The sequence below is a fragment of the Cavia porcellus genome, unplaced genomic scaffold (assembly GCF_034190915.1).
Source record: "Cavia porcellus strain 051 isolate PalLab524CR breed Dunkin Hartley unplaced genomic scaffold, mCavPor4.1 scaffold_30, whole genome shotgun sequence".
Taxonomy (NCBI): domain Eukaryota; kingdom Metazoa; phylum Chordata; class Mammalia; order Rodentia; family Caviidae; genus Cavia; species Cavia porcellus.
In genome coordinates this window covers 44700555-44720998 of record NW_026947513.1, presented here as the reverse complement: position 1 = coordinate 44720998, position 20444 = coordinate 44700555, and the positions used below count along the sequence as shown (strand labels likewise).

The 20444-nt window shown below is 34.0% G+C and overlaps 1 protein-coding gene and 1 pseudogene across 8 annotated transcripts in view; one reads left to right on the top strand and one right to left on the bottom strand.

Annotated features, from left to right (window-relative positions):
• Window positions 1-20300, top strand: part of LOC106026682 (UDP-glucuronosyltransferase 2A3-like) — a 109237-nt gene extending 88937 nt beyond the window's left edge. For 7 of the 8 annotated variants that reach the window (XM_063240710.1, XM_063240713.1, XM_063240714.1 and 4 more), the window contains 4 exons: window positions 2880-3011; window positions 5896-5983; window positions 6579-6798; window positions 9138-10330. In XM_063240710.1, the coding sequence (XP_063096780.1) occupies window positions 2880-3011; window positions 5896-5983; window positions 6579-6798; window positions 9138-9417 (720 nt within the window). In that variant the 3' untranslated portion in view covers window positions 9418-10330. Of the gene's footprint in view, window positions 1-2879; window positions 3012-5895; window positions 5984-6578; window positions 6799-9137 lie in introns of all 8 variants that reach the window. The other variant, XM_063240709.1, reaches the window with a different exon arrangement.
• The window catches only part of LOC134474084 (UDP-glucuronosyltransferase 2A1-like), a 309053-nt pseudogene that overhangs the window by 265186 nt on the left and 23423 nt on the right, over window positions 1-20444 (bottom strand).

Below are 20444 nucleotides of genomic sequence, written 5' to 3'. Positions count from 1 at the left end.
TGGTACTTTTCCATCTGGTTCATGTCCCTTGTGAGATGAGGCATTCAGATTCACCTGCCATGATTGCGTTGGTGTCTCCTTTTAGGTTCTGTAGTGTTTGTTTTAGGAAATGAATTGTGAGGATTTTTGCTGCTTTTTATCTTTACAACTGTTATTTCTTCCTGGTGAATTGTTTCCTTATCTATATACACTGAGTTCATTTATGTTTCTTACTAGTTTTGTTTTTAATTCAACATTATTAGGTATAAATACTCACCTTCAAGTTTCCGTTGCTTAAAATAATATGTTTTGCTCTTTTAACGTTTTCTATTTTACTCCACAGGTGAGGTTTATCTCCTAAAAATCACATATGGACAGATTTTGTTTTTTAATCAATCTGCCAGTCTGTGTCTTTTATTGAAGAATTAAGATTATATGCATTATGTGAAACTATTAATGGTATAAGCTCATTCTTGTTTTGCTGTTTTACCCTTACGTTGTTCCTGTTTGTTGATCATTTAAGCTCTCTCTAAGTGACATTTATTCTTTCACTGGGACTTGTGTTTGTTGTTCTACTCATCTTTTCTTAGGATACTCAATGATGATTTTGTGGTTATGAATTTGTTCATCTGTCTTTATTATGAGAAGATTTATTGCTTTTTTACCTTTGAAAATAATGATTATAGGTTGTAATAATATAGATTGTAATTTATTTTTATTTAGAGTTTGAAAAGTTTCATTCTTTTTTCCTAAATTTTAAGTTTTGTGTTAAGAAATATGCTCTTTTTAAAAAAATGCATTTGTTCTTATAATTTGACTGTTTTACCAGCTTCCAGTATTTTTTTTTCTGACTCTACATTTCTAGCATATTGACTATGACACACCATGCATAAGTTCCTTTGTTCTCAAGTCTCTTTGAGATTCTATATGCTTCCTTTACCTGGCTATCCAGCTCATTTCTGATTTGGATAAATTTTCTGCAGTAATTTAATGCAGTGAGTAAACCATCCTCAAGGCCTACTATCCTTAAATTTGTTCCTTTAAGGTTGTCTAGAATTTCTGATATAACATTTACATGATTTCTTCATTTTCTCTTATCATTGCTGACTGAATTTTTAGCATATTCACCTTGTCCTCAAGTGTGATACTTTTTCTTCTGAATTATTATGCCTATACTAAGACTTACCATTGGCTAAATAGTTGACTTACTTCACAGATTTCTGCCTGGCTTTTTCTCCCTAACCTCTCTATTCAATGAAGATGTCTTTTGTATCCCACAGTGACTGTGCTTGCCTTAGAGGACACAGATATTCAGTTTCCCAGGTAAATTCAGTCTCAGATCAGTATCTTAAAACCCCATCAGACCCATCACCTAGTCTTCCAGTATGTTCAGACTTCATCTGTTTTCACTGTGCACTATCAAGATTCTTCCCAGCCCACCATTTGCTCTCTCAGGATACAGGATCTTTCTCTCAGTCTATTGATTATAAGGTTTTCCAAGTCATAGTCATGTTCTTCCAGGACCCTAAATATTTGGACGTGTGCTGTTTAGTGTAACATCAGTAATGGCTCAAAGTTGTAGAAAACATATGAGTTCCTGAGATTTAGTAGTATTACAGAAGCTATCTTAGCACACAACTTCTGCCAATATTGGTTTCCTGCTTGCTCTATAGAGAATGTGGCAAGGAGGATGAGGTCTAAATGTGACTCATGTTAATTCACAGAGGAAATAGGTAATAATCATTCCTGTTAATGTTCATTGGACTACACTCCCACCAACTGTCTCCTTCTCTCTTTCTAGCAGCAGAGTCAGCAATGACAAAAATAATTGCAGCTTTTCCTTTTACCACTGAACATAAGTCAAAATGACCATCCCATGATGAACCTCAGTTAATTGAATGTGAGGATATCTTGGTTCAGTTCATTTACATATACTTATAAATAGCAAGACCTAGTACACTAGTGTTTCAATACGACAATGTTCTAACTCTTCCTATAAATGAAGATATTGCTGATAGTTATGACAGGTGAATGAAACTTGAAGGGTGCTGGGTGTGTAAACTGAAGATGCTTTTGTGTGAATGGAGGAAATCACAAATGCACAATATCAGTGTTTAATTTCTAATTTTTTCTGTTTTAAAACTGAAAGTTTATTGTTCTGGAATGACTTTTGTGCATTTGTTGCCTAGAACCCATCATTTTCCAGTCTCTTATAATAATGTGTAAAGTTTATGTCGGGGATCATTTCTCTACTTTCTTCCATGAATACTTCATGAGTATGCAAACAATTATGTCAGTTATAAAAGTTAAATGTGCTACATGACAATTATATTCCCCAGCTGCTTACTGCCTGTTCTTTTCTATAGTGATTTTATTCCATGCTTGTACTGGGATACTGTATTTTAGATATCTTTAAAAAATATGCTTTCTCTTAAACTGCATGGTTACCCATTTCAGAAAGCAGAACCTGCTTGTCTATTGTTTGTTTTTTGCTGCCAAGACAAAATACCCAATACTTATAAGTAAAGGTTCGTAGAGGTTTCAGTCCACAATGGGACTGATGTCAGGTGTCATTGCACCACACCACCACAGATGAGAAACTGTCCATGGTAGGGTACAGCACCCAGAAGGCAGCAAGGAGCAGCAAATTAGCAGCAATAGCAGCAGCAGTGGCAGCAGCAGCAGACACTCTTCTTTATATTCTATCCAGCCTGCCTAGTTTATTCCCAGCATGACACATCACAGAGACAGCGGGCTCTGAGAAGGCCCACCTATGAGTGTGAGACTTTGGAGGACCCTTAAACCCAAACCATAGCAATATCTAGTAGTTTCTGTCATCCATCTTTCCACTTTATCTCCTGAAATACTATACTTTTTAATGGAAAGAATTTATGTTTCAGGAAATGGAAGAATTTGTCCAGAGTTCAGGTGAAGATGGTGTGGTGGTGTTTTCTCTGGGGTCCATGGTGAAAAATCTCACAGAAGAGAAAGCCAATCTCATTGCTTCAGCTCTTGCCCAGATTCCACAGAAGGTCAGTACACTCTCTGTTCCTGCTAAGAAGCTTTGCACTAATTATGGAGAAATGGGACCAAATCACACTCTTTCCTGGGAAAATTTAAATTCACTACACAGAGAGTATAACTGATACAAGGCTTAGGTAGGAATGTGTGTAACATTGAAATGGACAGTTTACTCACATGTCACCATTTACCTAAACATAGATCATTGTCACACTGACATTACTATAGGACCATATTTTGCAATCACTTATGTTTAATGGAATATAGATGAAAATATTAGGCCAATCTAAATAGTTTGACTGGCACTAACTAACGCAAAATGTTTTTATACATGTTACTGTTCTGGTCCAGGATAAGAAAGCAATTTTACATTGAAGAGAAAATAAATGCTCAAAATATACTCTAAATTTCTGAGTTTTATAATCTATCAAATAAAAAGTTGATTTTATAGTAGAAACCTAGATTTACTTATTCTTTCAAAAATTAATACTCTGAGATTAAAAGGAGTTGAAATCCTAATACAACTGTCAAATAGTGGACATTTTGTCCTTTATGCTATTTCGTTTACCTGTATTTACATTCAGTGACTCATTTTAGTCATAGATTTGTTAAATTACATATATTACAATATATGTAATATATTACAGATAAGTATTATAAGTTAGTTAAAATTTAGATTTATTTGCATGCTTGTGATTTTGAAGTTTTCTTTCTTCTAGCACTGAATTAAAAAACTGTCTTGCCTCCCCAAGTTAAAAGACTATGTAAAAAATTATTAGCATTTGAGCAAATACTTTTTAAAATAAAATATCAACAAACTACCTGTTATGGATTAAAAATTGGTTGTCAACATAACACCAGCTGAATTAAATCAGCATATTTCTGAGTGTAAATGGCCCATCTGAGAAAGTTTGCCAGCATAAAAAGGATTCATGGAGAGGAAGAGTGTAGCATTCTAGGTTCTCCTAAGTGTTGTTGTTGTTTGGAGCTGTTGGTTCTTCTGGAGGTGCTTCTCACACTGGCTCCCCTGATATAAACACAGCGGTTATCATCCAAGGAGCTCAGGACCTTTTTGCTGAGAGTGGCTGTGGTTTTCTTTGGGGGAGCTCTGGTCCTCACTTTAAATATTGCTTCCTGGCTCTGGAGGAAAAAAATATGTGCTATTTACTCTTTAAGAAATGTCTTTCACATCAGCTGTTCGCATTGTTGGAGGAGCTTGGGACCTCATTGTCACTGAGGGTTGCTGTCGTAATTTTCAGTGGAGTACTAATCCTTATTTTGAGTGTCATTTCTTGGCTCATTTCAAAACTCTCAATGTGCTGGCACAAATCCTTCACCCTGCTGGCATAAACTTTCTAGCTTCCACCATTGATCTTTGGGTCTTCCCAGTGCTGATCCATAAAACAGCTTTCCGTGAGTCTTTGTTGTGGGCTCTAAACTTCCAGATAGCCTCATGGAAGGCATTGTCATGGGCTCTGGTTCTTCAGTTGGACTCATGCAGTACATTTCTGTGGAATCCAGCCCCTCAACTGGATAATGTAGGTCTTTAGTGTGTACATATTTCCTGCACTTTCTTGTATTTAACTTTAGGTTACCATCATGAAATAATAGTATGAATTATGTGTCCTGCCTGTAATTGTTCTTTTTGCAACCTATGACTACAACACTACCTAAATTTGCCCTACTAAAGAAAAGGAATGAAAGACATAGATACAAATAAAATGAGAAAGCCAGAAAGGAAGAAGATAGGAGGATATAATGAAAGAGAAAACTAGAGACAAATGCAGGCAAGATAACAGACAGGGAAGATGATAAACAGAAATGGAGAATGAAGAAAGGAAGAGAATAGATGTCAGAAGAAATTAAGAGTATGAAAACTCACAAAATCTAAAGATAAACATTTTTGACAAATACATTAGAGAAAAAATTATGACTAAATTACACGGTGTATATATATAACATATATAATTAGTAAACACATATGTCTTCATGTTTTAAATCTTGATATGCTGTTTTGTTCAATATTTTTTCAATTTTTAATTATAATCACAATTTCTAATGCTTTTAAATAATATCAAAGTAATAACAGTATACTTACTAAGTGATGAATACCAAAAGAGTACTGCATGTTGTATAATATTAACACAGGTTGTCTTCTCAAAGAAAAAAATATTTCGCCAAAACTCATTAGAATTTGAGCAAAATAACTAAAATGGAATATGAACAAACTGTCTGATTTTGGCCTAGTGATCATAAAGAAGAGATACGGGAGTAGAAGTGAAAATGAGAAAGCAAGAAAGAATGAAAGGAAGCAGAGAAGAAAGAAAGAAAGTTAAAAGAGAGAAAGTAGACAAGGAAGGAGGGAGGGAGGCAGAAAGACAGAGAAATGGAAAAAGAAGGAAGGAAACAGAAAAAAATATGGAGGGGAAAATCTATAAAAAATCACAGAATCTATAAGGAAAAAATTTTAGAAAAGTATTACATTTGAATGCAAAATGATTAAATTTCATTTAATAAATTGTATGACATACATGTTTTTGTTCATATCTCAAACCTCCATATGCTCTTTGACTATTCTTTATGTCCTATTTTTCACTTGTGATTTCACTAACGGCTTTTTTCTAATAGATTTTAAATAATTAATATCAACATAGCAGTGTACTTATTAAATCATAAGTCCCAAAATAATAGTACTGCCCATAGTAGAATATTAGTACAACGTTTTCCAACAAGCAGACTTGAACAGTCCAACTGTGTATTTTCACGTTTGCAAATTATTACTAAAATGTCCTCCCCTCAAATATCACCTGAAGCATAATGACTGTAATTCTGCAGCATTAGCACACTCGCAGGTTTTCTATTTTGACTTGCACAGTTACATCACTGTCTCCCCAGGTTTTATGGAGATACAAGGGAAAGAAGCCAGCTACTTTAGGACCCAATACTCGGCTGTTTGATTGGATTCCCCAGAATGATCTTCTTGGTAAGACCTTGAGAGGAGAAGAGCTGTGCAGTTGGACAGCAGACGAGTTCAGCAGCGATTTAAGATCAAGGGCATTAACAACATTTTACTACTTGAACATTTCACCTGTTTTTTTTTTTTTTTTTTTTTTTTTTGTCTTTTTCGTTTTTATTGGTACCAGGGATCGAACTCACGACTGCCTGCTTGCAAGGCAGGCGCTTATGCCGCTGAGCTAAATCCCCAGCCCCGAACATTTCACTTTTGACATCCAGTTTTAAAACTGACATGATTAAAGAATGAGCCATTAATTTTATTGATGTATGCTTTCTTTGGTTCCTACAAGAGCATCTTCAGTTAAGAAGCTCATTGGCCTGGGAATTTCAATCATATGTAACCACTCTGAGTGAGGCCTCCCTTATGGAGAGGAAGGAGCTAGACTCTGCTTCTTTTGGCATTACACCTTTATCGGGTAGCAATGTGTTTAGCGTCTGTAGAAAGTATCTCTTTCTTCATTGATTTAGGGAATTCCTTTTGTCTTTTCTGTCTCTGAAAATCTTCTGATTTTTTATGTGTTTATTCACATTTATTTCTAAACCTAAACCTATTCCTAAACCAGGCCATCCCAAAACCAAAGCTTTCATCACTCATGGTGGAGCTAATGGGATCTATGAAGCTATTTATCATGGGGTCCCCATGGTGGGAGTCCCTATGTTTTCTGATCAGCCTGACAACATTGCTCACATGAAGGCCAAAGGAGCAGCTGTGGAGGTCAACATAAACACAATGACAAGTGCAGACCTGCTGGGTGCCTTGAGGACAGTCATCAATGACCCTTTGTAAGTTGGGAAGGCTGACTATCTATCCACCATACCTTCCATCTTGTTGGGAAATTTGGAATGTTTGTTGCCTTTGTAAGTGGGTTACTTGCAAATAATGTAGTGGTAGTATAATATAGCTGTTATAGAATCACTTATTCAGCATCAACTGTTGAAGAATTTTTCTGACAGAGACAAAAAAAAAATGAAAAGAAAGAAACCAAAAAGGACTAAAGAAATATAATTCCTTAAAATACTATTTTGATTATGTGAAATCACATAGCATTTTCTGAAAAGTCTGTTACAATTTTTTATTAAAAAATCTGAAAAATTTTATAATATTTTAAATTTTAAAAAATAACCAGTGGGGCTGGGGATTTAACTCAGTTACATAAGTGTCTGGCTAGCAAGAGCAAAGTCATGAGTGTGATTACCAGCACAAAAAATCCAATATATATAATATGAAAGTGATTGGGCTGGGGATTTAGCTCAGTGGCATAAGCACCTGCCTTGCAAGCAGGCAGTCGTGAGTTCGATCCCTGGTACTGATAAAAATGAAAAAAACAAAACAAACAAACAAAAAAAAAGAAAGTGATAATATGCCCAATGTTCATCACTCTAATTTTACAGGCAATAGTATAAGCAAGAGATTTTTTTATTTATCTTTTTTTAGGCAAGGTATTGCTATGCAGTTCAGCCTGGACTTGAGCTCACTTTGCAACCCATGCTGGTCCTGAACTTGCAATGATTTTCCTGCTTCAGCCCCCTGAGTGTTGACATTATAGACATGTGCAACTATGGCTGGCAAAAAGTTACTCAACACTATTTTCAAATAATATCTACTTAAGAAAAATTACTATACATTTCAGAATACTATAGAATTTATTCAGCAGGAGACTAGTGAACTGAGCATATCATGAATTGCATAAATGTTTTTCAAAATATTGATCTTGGTGTTCTGTTGATTATACAGATTACCAGGTTTCTTTTGTTATATATGCAAGAAATTACTTTCCTTCATTTCTTTAACTCTCATACATGAAGTTTTCTTTAAGTATTATTTTTGATTTTAAAATTATTGATGCAGGAATACATCATCTTTTCTAAGTAATTAGTAAAAGTTATTTAAAATGGCTTTCTGTTAACCTTAAACATACTGCCTCTGAAATTATGTGAGTATAAAAAGTTATGCTGAATGGCATATATATGTTATTTTAAAAGCATACTTTATTTTAATTAACTTGTACAAATTTATTTATCAAATATATGTGTACTTCAAATATAAATAGAAAAATTATAAATGGAGGATATGTATACCTTTTTTACATACAGAAAATCTGGAATAAAAATCCATATTTAAAAGTAAAAGGCTTTTACTGACCAATTAAGTTGCTTAACATCAGTAAGGATAATGAGGCAATATTAATGTTGTACCTTAATTATCCTTCAGTATATTTGATAATTAAGACATCTATTTCTTTCATTATACCCAAGGAAGGGTGCATCGAGATAATCCCGACTTTAGATATGTTGCTCTAAACACATTTGCAAATGCTGACCATATTATTTTCTCTCATCCCTAACAATGTTCTGTTAACACAGAGCACCCCATGCAGAATCACTTCACTTCTCTAATACTTTGAAGAAACATCAGGAAAATTGAAATACAAACATACTTTGCAGTTAATCACCTAGATTTCTCCCTACTGTTGTTTGAGAAATAGAGATCTTAACTCCATCACTATTGCCATTATGTTCTGGAAAAATATTTTTATTTACAAACTCAAAGTCCATACACTGAGATATTCCATGTAGTAAATTACCCTTGTATTTTCATGCAGTGATGACCTGACTGAAAAAGATATGGTTTTTATAACAAATATAAAAATGATTGCAAATAAGATATTACGTTACAAAGTTTTCAGAATTGTAAAATGACTCCTTTAATATTTGCTAATGATTGGCTGTTTTTGTAAAGCTAACTAGCCATATTTAGAGTTCAGGAAATGAATTTTTTAAATGAAATTATTTCACAATTCTGAATCATTCATGATTCAGTTCTTAGAACAGTATTGGGTAGTATAGTCTAATTGATATCAATTTTTTAACAGCAAAATTAAGTCATGTATGCACAACTGAATATTCTTTATTTTCTTTTGTGTATTTTGACTATATTGTGTTAAGACCACATTTCTTTCACATATTCCTCCTCTCAACCTTTAAAAATCTGAGAAGTGAACGAAACTACTGTAATAATTAATTTTTTCTGAATGTGTGCTTCACTTTTGAAACATATAATGACATGTGTCACATACTGATACTCAATGAAAACAATCCAATTTTTCTGCTTTTCCCTCTAGTTATAAAGAGAATGCCATGAGGCTGTCAAGAATTCACCATGACCAGCCAGTGAAGCCCCTGGACCGAGCAGTCTTCTGGATCGAGTTTGTCATGCGTCACAAAGGGGCCAAGCACCTGCGGGTTGCAGCCCAAGACCTCTCCTGGTTCCAGTACCACTCTTTGGATGTGATTGGGTTCCTGCTGACCTGTGTAGCAAGTGCTATGTTGTTGGTCACAAAATGTTGCTTATTTTCCTATCAGAAGTTTATTAAGACAGGGACAAAGATAAAGAAGGGATAGATCTAAGTTTACCAAAGTGCTGAGTTGAGCAATCCTATTATTTCTGGCCCAAAGGAGCTTACTAAGAACCCATCTTCATCTGATTTTCAAATATCTTCCTTTGTTTCAGTGAAAATTGAATATGTGTTTGACAAATGTTAACAACATTTGAAAATCTACTCATATTCATTCGGTGTATGTTGTTATCTTTCCTAGAGGGAAAGTCTAAATTGCAACATGATTATTCTTCCTTTGCTTTTTACTCTGGTGCTTTACCAAGGAGTTATTAATTCTAAATACATTCTATTCAGGGTATCACTAAAAATTTAAGTTGGAATGATATGCTAAGAATATTTGAAATCCTTGTGAAGCCACACAATATACATGGAATTTAATGGATGGAAGAACTGACAACAGTGGAATTCTTCATAGACCATGCAAACAAGGGACAGGCTTCACAGATCAGTATATTAAGGGAAGAGTAGCAATTTTAATTTTGTAATAAAATTAGCCTTTTATCTTGCCAAATGTTATAGAAATTTCAATGTAAATTGGCACAATAAGAGTGCATCAGTATAAATTATGTATGTCCATATTTTTATTGCACACATTTAGATAATCAAAACTACTGTCTTACTATTTTCAACAAATAGTCTTTAGTGCCTCCTAGTGAGTGACAGATACAGGCTCAAAAAAGTTTGCAGAAATAGATCCATTCCATAATTATTTTTCCAATATAAAATGTTACATTTCAACAAAATATATGTAAACAACAAAAAGACATATCAAAGTATGTATACATTGGTCAAATTTTGAATTTAAAAAATTGATCACATTCATTTAACTCATATTTACAAGTCAGTTGAGGGTAATATATAATCAGTATTTACTATGGATTTTAATTTTATTCCCAGAATAAAACATTTGAATTTGAGTTCATGGTATGATTTTTCCGATATTCTTGGAATGAATTCAATCAGTTAATTTCTGTGCGATGAATACATTAACTTAATATTTTCAGCCAGAATATGGTTAGACAGGATGCATCAAAGTCCAGGTATAGGACCACTAATCTCCAGATCAGTGGTATGTCAACAGAATAAGACAAAAGCAAAACATGTATTTTAATTACTAAGAACACCAGGATCCCTAAAGCCTAGTCACAGATTAGGAACAAGTGGCAGGGAGTCTTTGGCTTTTATTAGGTACAATAATTGGGCTGTGCTTGATTGGGAGTGTGCAGGTGGGCTACAGAAATCAGTGGGGTAAACTATGGATGCTATTAAGGTTCAAGAATTGAGCAACAGTGCAGTTGGGGAAATCACACAGGAACTGGTTAATCTGATTTTTTGCTGGCTGTGATTACTGAGTGTCTTAGTTACTTCTCTCTCATTACTAAGACAAAATACCTGACATCCAAAGTTAAAAAAGGAAAGGTTTAATTTGCTCACAGTCTGTGGAGATTTCATTCTATAATCCACTGCTTCCAAGGCAGGGTGGAATGACGAGGGGCAACAATTCTGGGAGGCAGAAGACAGCAAAAGCAGTAAGAGCAGAAGTGGGCAAAAAGGAGAAGAGGACACTTCTGTCCTGCATTATATTCTATGTTTGTTACTGGTCTCAGGGTGGGTGCAGCACTCTTACTGCCCATTACAACACTAATCACAAATTATCTTCAGCAATCTCCAGAAGCCGAATCCCCATGACCTGGTGAAATTTTGGGGAACATTCAGACACAAAGTATAACACTGAGCTAGACAAAATCTGCAGGAGTCAAAGTTCTCAAATGTCATGATATCTTGCTTTGAGGCACCAGAAGTTAAAGACTATTTGCTAGCCTCAGCATTAGCCATTGGTTTAAAGATTAATGTGTCCTTAAATTAGCTGGGGGTCCTGCCACAAGTCATGGAGGACTATGAGGGGCTCTCAATCAATTCCTAGCCAATTTATGAATATTAATTATTTCTTGCTTGTACCACAACAATCTGGTCCTCAGATTGATCTTTTTCTTTTGAAGCTGAAGGAGAAACATCAATGGAAATGTGATTCTTGGGGCATCTAGACTTTGGTTGGTTGCAATTGCTGTGTGGCATATTAAGAATAGAAACCGAAAAAAGGCAGCAATATGTCTTAGACTGCAGGCACTCAAAATAGCTGACAATTGACCAGAATGGATATAATGTATGAGACAATAATTAAAACATGACAAGAAAGTGTCATTCCAAATTACATCCCTATGAAGGTGTATATGAGAATTGTACACGCAAATATCAGTACTTATAAGTTTGTATTCAGTTAGGGTAAATTTAAATTTTCCATCATCATTGGCTTCTCTTTTTCTCATCTGAATATAGCTCTATCCAATAGATAATGCTAATTTTAAAGAGAATTCTAAATATTGCCAGCATTATTGTATATAAACAAATATGGTTTAGGGAATGTAATACTTTAGTAAACCTTACTTCATGTCTGGTTCGTCCAACCCCATGTGTCTCTGTGCTAAATAACATTCCTAATCCTTGTTTTACAGTGACATCTCAGTCTTGGGAGGTCTACATAAAAGATCAAATAGTTCTTACTGTAGATTTGACACACTTTTAGGAAGATTATACTTATGATTTTAAGCCTTACTTTCTTGTTTGCTGACTCAGTATATTCCTTTCTCATTTTTACGAATGATATATAGTCCAATGGGAAACATGCACAAAGACAAATGAGGATAATAGGTAGATAATTTCAGATTTACCTATATATATAAAACAGTATGTTCATAGGAAAAGGTAAAAGTTGGGGAGGACTGTTCTACACTGGGTCTCCATATCATACAGTCCATCCCTCCCAATTAAAAGTATCACTTCCCTGCCACAGAGGTAATACATCCTGCAGCAGCCATGATGGCATACATAGCAACCACAGGGCTAGGGATCAAATCCAGATGGAAAGTCAGTTGATGAGTTTTGTTTATCATCAGCAGGACTTTCCAGGTAACTGTCTTGGGAAGGTCTTGTCTCTCTAGAATTTGACAAAAATTATCCATGTCTCCAAGTCTTTCTGACAGTGTCAAAATAGGAAGATTGGTGGCCTTCTGCCTCAATACTGGATATGCTCAATGTTGCACTCATTGGGAAGGCAGCTTTAGTGGTTTCCATAATTTATGGAAATACAAGCAAACTCTCTTCCCCAGGTGATCAGCATGGCTGGGTCATTCCATTGACCTGTACGACAGGACATGGGGACTATTGCTCTTGGGTCAAAACAAAGAAGAATGATGTTAACAAAACACCGTACGATAAGAAGAGTCTTTTCAACAAAATACTCATGGAAACACATATATGTTAACCTGTGCAATAAGGGAATTTGACCTTCATTCACACTATTTGCAGAAATAACTTTAAATAAATTAAATATGTAATATAAAATATAAGATGTAAAACTACTAGATGAAAACATTATTGGGCTCTGGTCCAGGACCACTGATCTCCTGCTCAGAAGTATGATGATGGAATAAAGCACATATCAGGAGGGCATCCATGCAGGATCTAAAATTTAAATTGCCAAATCTATTTTCATCTGTGGTCACACCAGAGAGGGGATTCCCTCTTTTTGTTTTGCTAATTGTTGTTTTAAGGTTTTAGGTCTTTTAATAATTACTTGTCCTTGGAGATTATATGGGATTTTGACTTTATGCTTAATTTCCCAGAGCTGAAAATATTTTTGAGTGGATGTGCTAACATAAGCAGGTCCATTATCTGTTCTTATGGTCATAGGCAAAGGTCACTAAACAATGCTGTTGTATATGATGGACATTCATGCCCTTTGAAACTTGAGAGCAATATTATAGTTGGAGTAATGAATTTATTATAATTTTATGGATATCATGTATTTTTCAAATATAAAACATAAAAGAATGTGATTTCTCACCACTTCTGGGTGTTTGGTCGAAGAGTTGCACAGTTTATAGAGAAAACTCAAGATCAAAAGCCACATATAAAATTTCAGCATATTTCTAATACACTTAACTGTTTACCTTCATTTGAACAGTGATAAGATACACACATGTGTTCTATATTTTATATTCTATATTTATATTCTTTTATATATCTTTATATCATATTTATATATATATTATATTATTTATTTTTATATTTTAAGTTTATATATTATATGTTAAATAGTGCACATTTTACAAATAGTGTACTAAGTGCTCCATAATATACATTTTCTAAAGACTATTATTCAACTGGTAATTTCATATTGATTCAAAATATACCTCTTATCATAAATAGCTATAGCACAAGAGAAAGACAGATACCTCAGTTTGTCATTAAAATAATTCCAGTTTTATATTTTGATGACCAGTCCATCTGGAAGACAAGAATACATTTAGTACACCTGCAATTAGGAATGATGACTTATAGTTGTCATATAAAAATTGTATTTCTTAACTTAGTTTTGTATTGACAGTATCTCTCAATTATAAATCATTCTTTCTTGGGATTAGTAAGATATAACTTTCACCAACAAAGTTGAATTGTAAGAAGGTGAACTCTGGTTTGACATACTTTAACACGTGTTCCAATATCATCTGCCAATGACTGGATGAATAGCTTGCTGGCCATTGTGGTTTGCATGCTCATATAAGCCAACTGTAGACCCAAGATATCTTAAGGTTGAGCAATAGAGACTTCTCTTTTTCCAGCCTCTTGTAACTGAGCCCCAAACTGAGTATATGTTCTAGTAGGACTCTGCAAGATTTCGGTAAAGATTGTATTGGAACTCCAACATCTGGGAGTATCACTCACACTCTGCAGAGTTTTAGCCTGTTGTGTATAAAGAACTGCATGAAAGCCAATCTGAGCATTTGGATTGGCAAAGTTACCCACACTGGAAAGAATATCTAATATAGTTTTAGGATTACTACCCTTATGGTTTTTCTAGCCTGTTCAATAACCAAAGACCATATCAGAGCCACAAAATATAGAAATTGAGTACACAACAAACATGTTTTAGCCAAATGACATGGATTAAAAGCAACCAACAGATAAGCCTGTAATATATTCTCTAATAGACCAATCTTATATGGACTTTGGACTTGTTGTATATGATGTTTTGTTTTAGATTTTATTTTTTTTAATTGAAAAGGAACGTTAATATTCTCAGTTATTAGGATGCCTGGTTTTTCCTAGGAGGAAACACAAGTGTGCCAAACCTTTTTCCTGGGCTTCTGAATTCTGTGAAACTCTTTGATAATGATTAGTAACCAGTTTGTGCAGCAACACAGTGCTTCAGCTGGAGAAACAGTAAGGCTTCAGGTGAGGGAAGAGGTGGGAGCACATCTTACTCCTCCATGTAATTTCTGATGCTGCACTGCCCTGGAGGTTTCTTAACAGATAAGGAAGCAGCTTTCACAAAGAGGCACTCCAATTTAGAAAGTGTTTTGGCTAGTTGTTTATTTCATTTGAGAAGCTGCATCCTTTTGGATTTTAGAGAAAGGTGTTCTTCATGTTTAGGCTGTACAGACTTGAGAATGGAGTGTATCAGGCTTTAGGAAATAAATATCTCATGAGTGATGAATTCACCATAGTGTTGGGTGTGCCTTAGTGAGTCTCCTATGAGATCCCAAATTTTAAGTCGTTTCCTTCATTGATACAACTAATAATTGAACTTCATGCTATCTTTTAATATTTTAGTCAAACTGCTATTTGGATCTCTAATCTTAGCTTGCCTTAGCCAGGCATGAAGCAACTGGACATACTGTTGCTCCCCCAATTGGTACATCTTATACCATTTTAATCCCACTTGAAAATCTTCTCATACCAGTAATCAGCTACCTCACACTTTGGGCAGCCCCATTATTCATCATGTGAAGTCCTGTCCTCTTTTCTGCTCTCTGTGATGTCTTGGGATGAATCATCTGAGAGCAGGTGGTCATCTGAGTGCTACACATAGGGTGCCATATATTGGCACCCATGCCTAGAACCACTGGTCTCCTGCTCAGAGGTATAATGACAGAATGAAATATAGATAAAATATATACACTGAAGTAACCAAGCCCTCCAGGGTGCTGAAAGACTTTTGATGGGGAAGGACCATGAGGCATGAGGTGATCTGCTGATACAGTAAAGATTCAAGAATTGAAGGACAGGAAGTTTTGAAAATCACACAGGAACCCATTGGAGGTAACTGGCAACCTTATTTTATGCTGAGTGTAATTACTGAGCTAGACAAAATTTTCAGGAGTCAAAGTCCTCAACTGCTATTTTATCTTGCTTTGAATTTGCACCAGAATTCACCGACTGTTTGCCAGCCTCAGCTCAAAGATTGATTTCTCCTTAAGCCAGTGACAGCTCTCAGGCCATCACATAGGCCTGGAATACACTCAATGTATTTTTATGCCAAATTATTAATATTAATTATTATCTTCTTATATTGTATCAAGTTAGTAATTAGTAATAAAGGTAGGGAATATTTATCATTTTAAAACAATAATTAAAGCCAAACACTCATATTTCAGTCAGTTTTTCTTTACTTTCAAAATATATTGGTGAAAGTATTTTCTCCTTACAAAATTAGGTACATTTTTACCCACAATTTTCATTTCAGTATTTGATGTATAATTGAGATAAAATATATCAATTAGTGTGAAAATAATTTGAAATTCATATACTTTTTCATATGATGTTGAAAATGATTATAAAACAAGAACTTTTTCATAATTTTATTTAAAGAGAAAAGAAGCAAAACAAAAGAAAGGGTAACAGCAATACAGAATTCCATAAATAAATAAATAAATAAATAAACACTAAGAAATCACTAGTTGACAAATTATATATTGTCATGTTACAAATAGTTGTTCAAGTTACAAAATTAAAGCTCACGAAGTGGACATTCAAACAGTGAGACTCCAAACAGTTTTGCTCCATGATTCAACAAAAACTTAGTAATATGGTCATCTGTCTTACACACTTAAACATACATGCAGTTATATCCTTTAGAACACTTTATTTTCAGCGCTCCTTTTATTTCTTCTTGAATATACACATTGTTGAAAACACAAATCTTTCCAAAACATTAGTTAATATTGAACATGGATTGACAAACTGTTTCCAACTCTTTTAAAAGGTAATTCATTTCAGTGGGCTTCCAATGTTATAATTGTACTATGTTTTGAGAGTACTTGTTTATATTTATTTTTAGCCAGTTTGTTTTTCTTTTTTGAATGAGAGGAAAGGACTAAAGTCCAGCATAGGAGGACTGGCCATCCACAGGTTTGAAAACCCTGTCCCTTCTTTGTTCTTCTGAAGCTCTTCTTGAACACTGGAATTGTAAGATCTTACATGTTCCAAATCCATCAATTCTAAATCAGTATAGCCATAGGTCAATGTCTGAATTGTTTCTCAAAACTTTTCACTGACTTTTGTCACTGAACATGAGAGCTAAGAGTAATTCAAGTGGTCTGCTAGATGTTAGGTATAACTTTCACAATTCTCACATATTTCAACAACCAGGTTAAATCAGTCACAAAAAGACAGTAATGCCTTTCTTAATTGAATTCAGATACAAGAAAGCTGAAAAACACAAAGAGCACACTCAACTTCTAGCCCCAATAAGTCATTTTTACATGTGTGGGTGGAGTCACTGTTTTTTAAAGTACATTTCCAAACTGCCTGCTGACTCCAAATTACAATAAGGACAACCACACATTGCTACAGAAAGGAGTACTGCATAATTTTTAGAGTTCTTATTTTGAGTTTCATCCCTTTAGTGCTAGGCTTATATTCAAGCAATTATTTTAAAACATAAGGCTACAATTTGAATAATAGAATACTTTGTTTAAGAAGATGTTTCATTAAACAATGAAGGTATGGCCTTTTCAGCAAAATCTTAAATAGATGATGTTAGCTAATAATAAGCTTATAAAATCAGAAAACTTCAAAGCCATTAGATTTCCTTGCCTTCTCTTTGTTACACAAATATGATTTCTAGATTCTCAGCCATGCAGCATTCATGTCATCAATATTTCCATTATTTGCAATTTTCATACCAAATTGCACGGCCTTATACTAAGTGATTAAGGGTCTAGGGATTTAGCTCAGCAGTGTAAATACCTGCCTGGTAAGCATGATATCCAGAATTGAATCCCTGGTACAAAAAAAATAGTTCTAATCAGTGGTTAATACCAGTACACTGTGAACAATCTTCTTTGCACTCATAGCCTCAAATTTTTACATGCATTTTCAAAGGTCTCAAATATTTTAAGATTTTCTTCAAAAATATCCTTTTAGTTCTTCATGAACTTTGAAGTGGAACTTTGCAATATTTCCAAACTACTTACTAACTGTACATTAGATTTATTTGTGAATAGTCATTTGTATTCTAGAAACCACAGGATGCTAAAATTTAAATTACCTTTATTCACTGGTTCTAAAACATTCTTTGTGAAATCTATGTCAGTATCATCACTTTAACATGACTAACGTGATGAAGCTCTAGCTCACCTTTGTAACTGATCCACCACTCCTCTCTGGCTGGTATTGTACAGTCTTGCCCCACCAAACAGAAAATATTCACTCGAGGGCTTTTTTTTTCTCAAGTGCCATGCTCTCTGTTATACTTCTGCCATCTACTATCTAATACCTGTGTTTTCACATTGAATTTTATCTTACCTATTGCAGTTTTTTGTCACTGCATATAGTTCCCTCACACAAACACTATTTATCTTGCTTATTTTCCTTAGGTAAGTATTAAATAATCAAAAGTCATTGATGAGAAGCAAGGTGGTCATATATGTTTCTTGTCACTGACTGCTTTACCCAGTGGTCACCTGGGTAAACACACATAAAAGCTGTCTGATGAATACTAACAGAATTACAAAATAAAACAACACTCACACTTGCTAGAAAGACAAACTTCAATATTTAAGTGAGAGAGCAGAGGGAAAATAGAAAATAAATAAAATACATTTGAATAGTTACATTAGAAGAAAACACTTAAATACATGAAGTACATTATTATATTTTATTAATAAAACTATTTTATTAATGTATGTAATAAAACTTTTTTAATTTTTTTATTTTAAGAGAATAAAAATACAATAAAAAGGATACAGAATTTCAAAACAAGATGATAGGAAATTAACAATTATTATTATATTGCATGTCGTTATCTTTTAAATAGTTGCTCAGATTATCAGATATAGACACATGTTTAGCACTGTGTATTAAAGTTAAAATGGATCAAAGATCTAAATATTAAAACAAGAATGGTAAATCAACTAGAACACAAAGTGTATAGAATGTTGAAGACATATGGATGAGCAGAGTTCATGAACAAAAATCAAATTGTGTGGGAAATACTTCAAAGAATCAACGACTGAGATCTCATTACTCTAAAATGTATTTACACATCAAAGGACATTACCAAAAGAGTGAAAGAAAACTCACCAATTGGGAAAAAAATTTTAGTCAACCGTGTTTCAGATAAAGGACATCTGTATAGAACACATAAAGAATTAAATGAATTAAGCCCCCAAAATTCAAAGACCCAATCCAAAAATGGGCATCCAAGATGAATACACACTTCTCGGATGAAGAAATACAAATGGAAAACAAATATATGAGAAAATGTTGAACATGATTGGTTATTTGAGAAATGCAAATTAAAACAACAATGAGATTCTATTTCACCACAAAAGGAAAGATTGTCACTAAGAAATCAACCAATAACAAATACTGATATGGTTTTGTATATGATATGAAGGCTTTTTTTCTGATACTGGCATGAAATACATAGAAAACATAAAGTGAAGTCTAAGATACATAAAACTACACAAGATTGCATAGTATAATTTGTTGGTTTCAGTAATATCTTACAATTTAAAGAAAGAAGATATGATTCTAGACACATTTTACAGATAACACAACTGAAACACAAATTATTATTAAAATTCATATTGCTGCTAAGAATTTGTTTTATCATGAAGGGAAATAGACCAGAATCCATTAGATGTAACTGATCTCTAAATAGATGTAGTATCTTAAATCTAAAGAAAGCATTATAGAGGACATGGAAAAAACCCAGAGAAGTAGAGATAAAATATATAAAGAATGGATTAGTGGAATGTAGGACTTAAACAAATAGAATTTTGGTAGAAATAATCAATTTAAAAGTCAAATGCAAAGGAAAAGATAATTATCCTTGCACACAAGTTTGTAGCACTTAAGTTAGGAAATAAACTGTTTAATTTCGTGCACAAATAAGAAAGCATAGATGTTTCACATAGCTTTTCAAGTTTAGGACAATCGTACGTGTTTTAGTCCAGCTGCAAAGTCCCTAAGATATTATATAACCCGAAACACTGCATCCTTCTCTGCCATCTCACTCCACATGGCCACACTTCTAGTTCTGCTTGTCAGCATGTGAGCTTCTTGCCCCTGCCATGTTCTCTGCAAGGCTTCTCTTCCTACTTGACTACGTGCACACCTATGCTTATGTATCACCTCAAATTACATCTTTAGCAGTAGTCACTGCTCATAGCAATGAGGAGGAACTCTAAGAAAAAGAAGTTATTTTCCTTCCATATATAGATATAAGTAGGTGTCTGTATCACAGAACAAATAAGTCCATTGTATATGATCTTACCTATTTTCCACTGCCATCCTAAAATATCAGTTGTAATCTGTGCCTTGTTTGTAATAATACATATAGGTTGAAAGTGGAGAGACAGAAAAGTAAATGCCATGCAAATATCTTTCAAAAAAGAGAAAAATAGACAGCTGGGGATTTAGCTCAGTGGCATGAGTGCCTGCCTTGCAAGCAGGCAGTTGTGAGTTCGAGCCCCGGTACTGATGAAAAGGAAAAAGACCAAAAAAAAAAAAAAAAAAAAAAAAAAAAAAGGAGAAAAATGTGTTTGTATTACATGAAAGAACACAGAGTGAAAATTGATATAATTACAGAAAAAAAGAACTTTAATATATACAGAGACAAATGTCAAAGAAGTTTGAAGCATCATATGAAAACATATGTGCTGTTGCAAAGGTAGTTCTGAT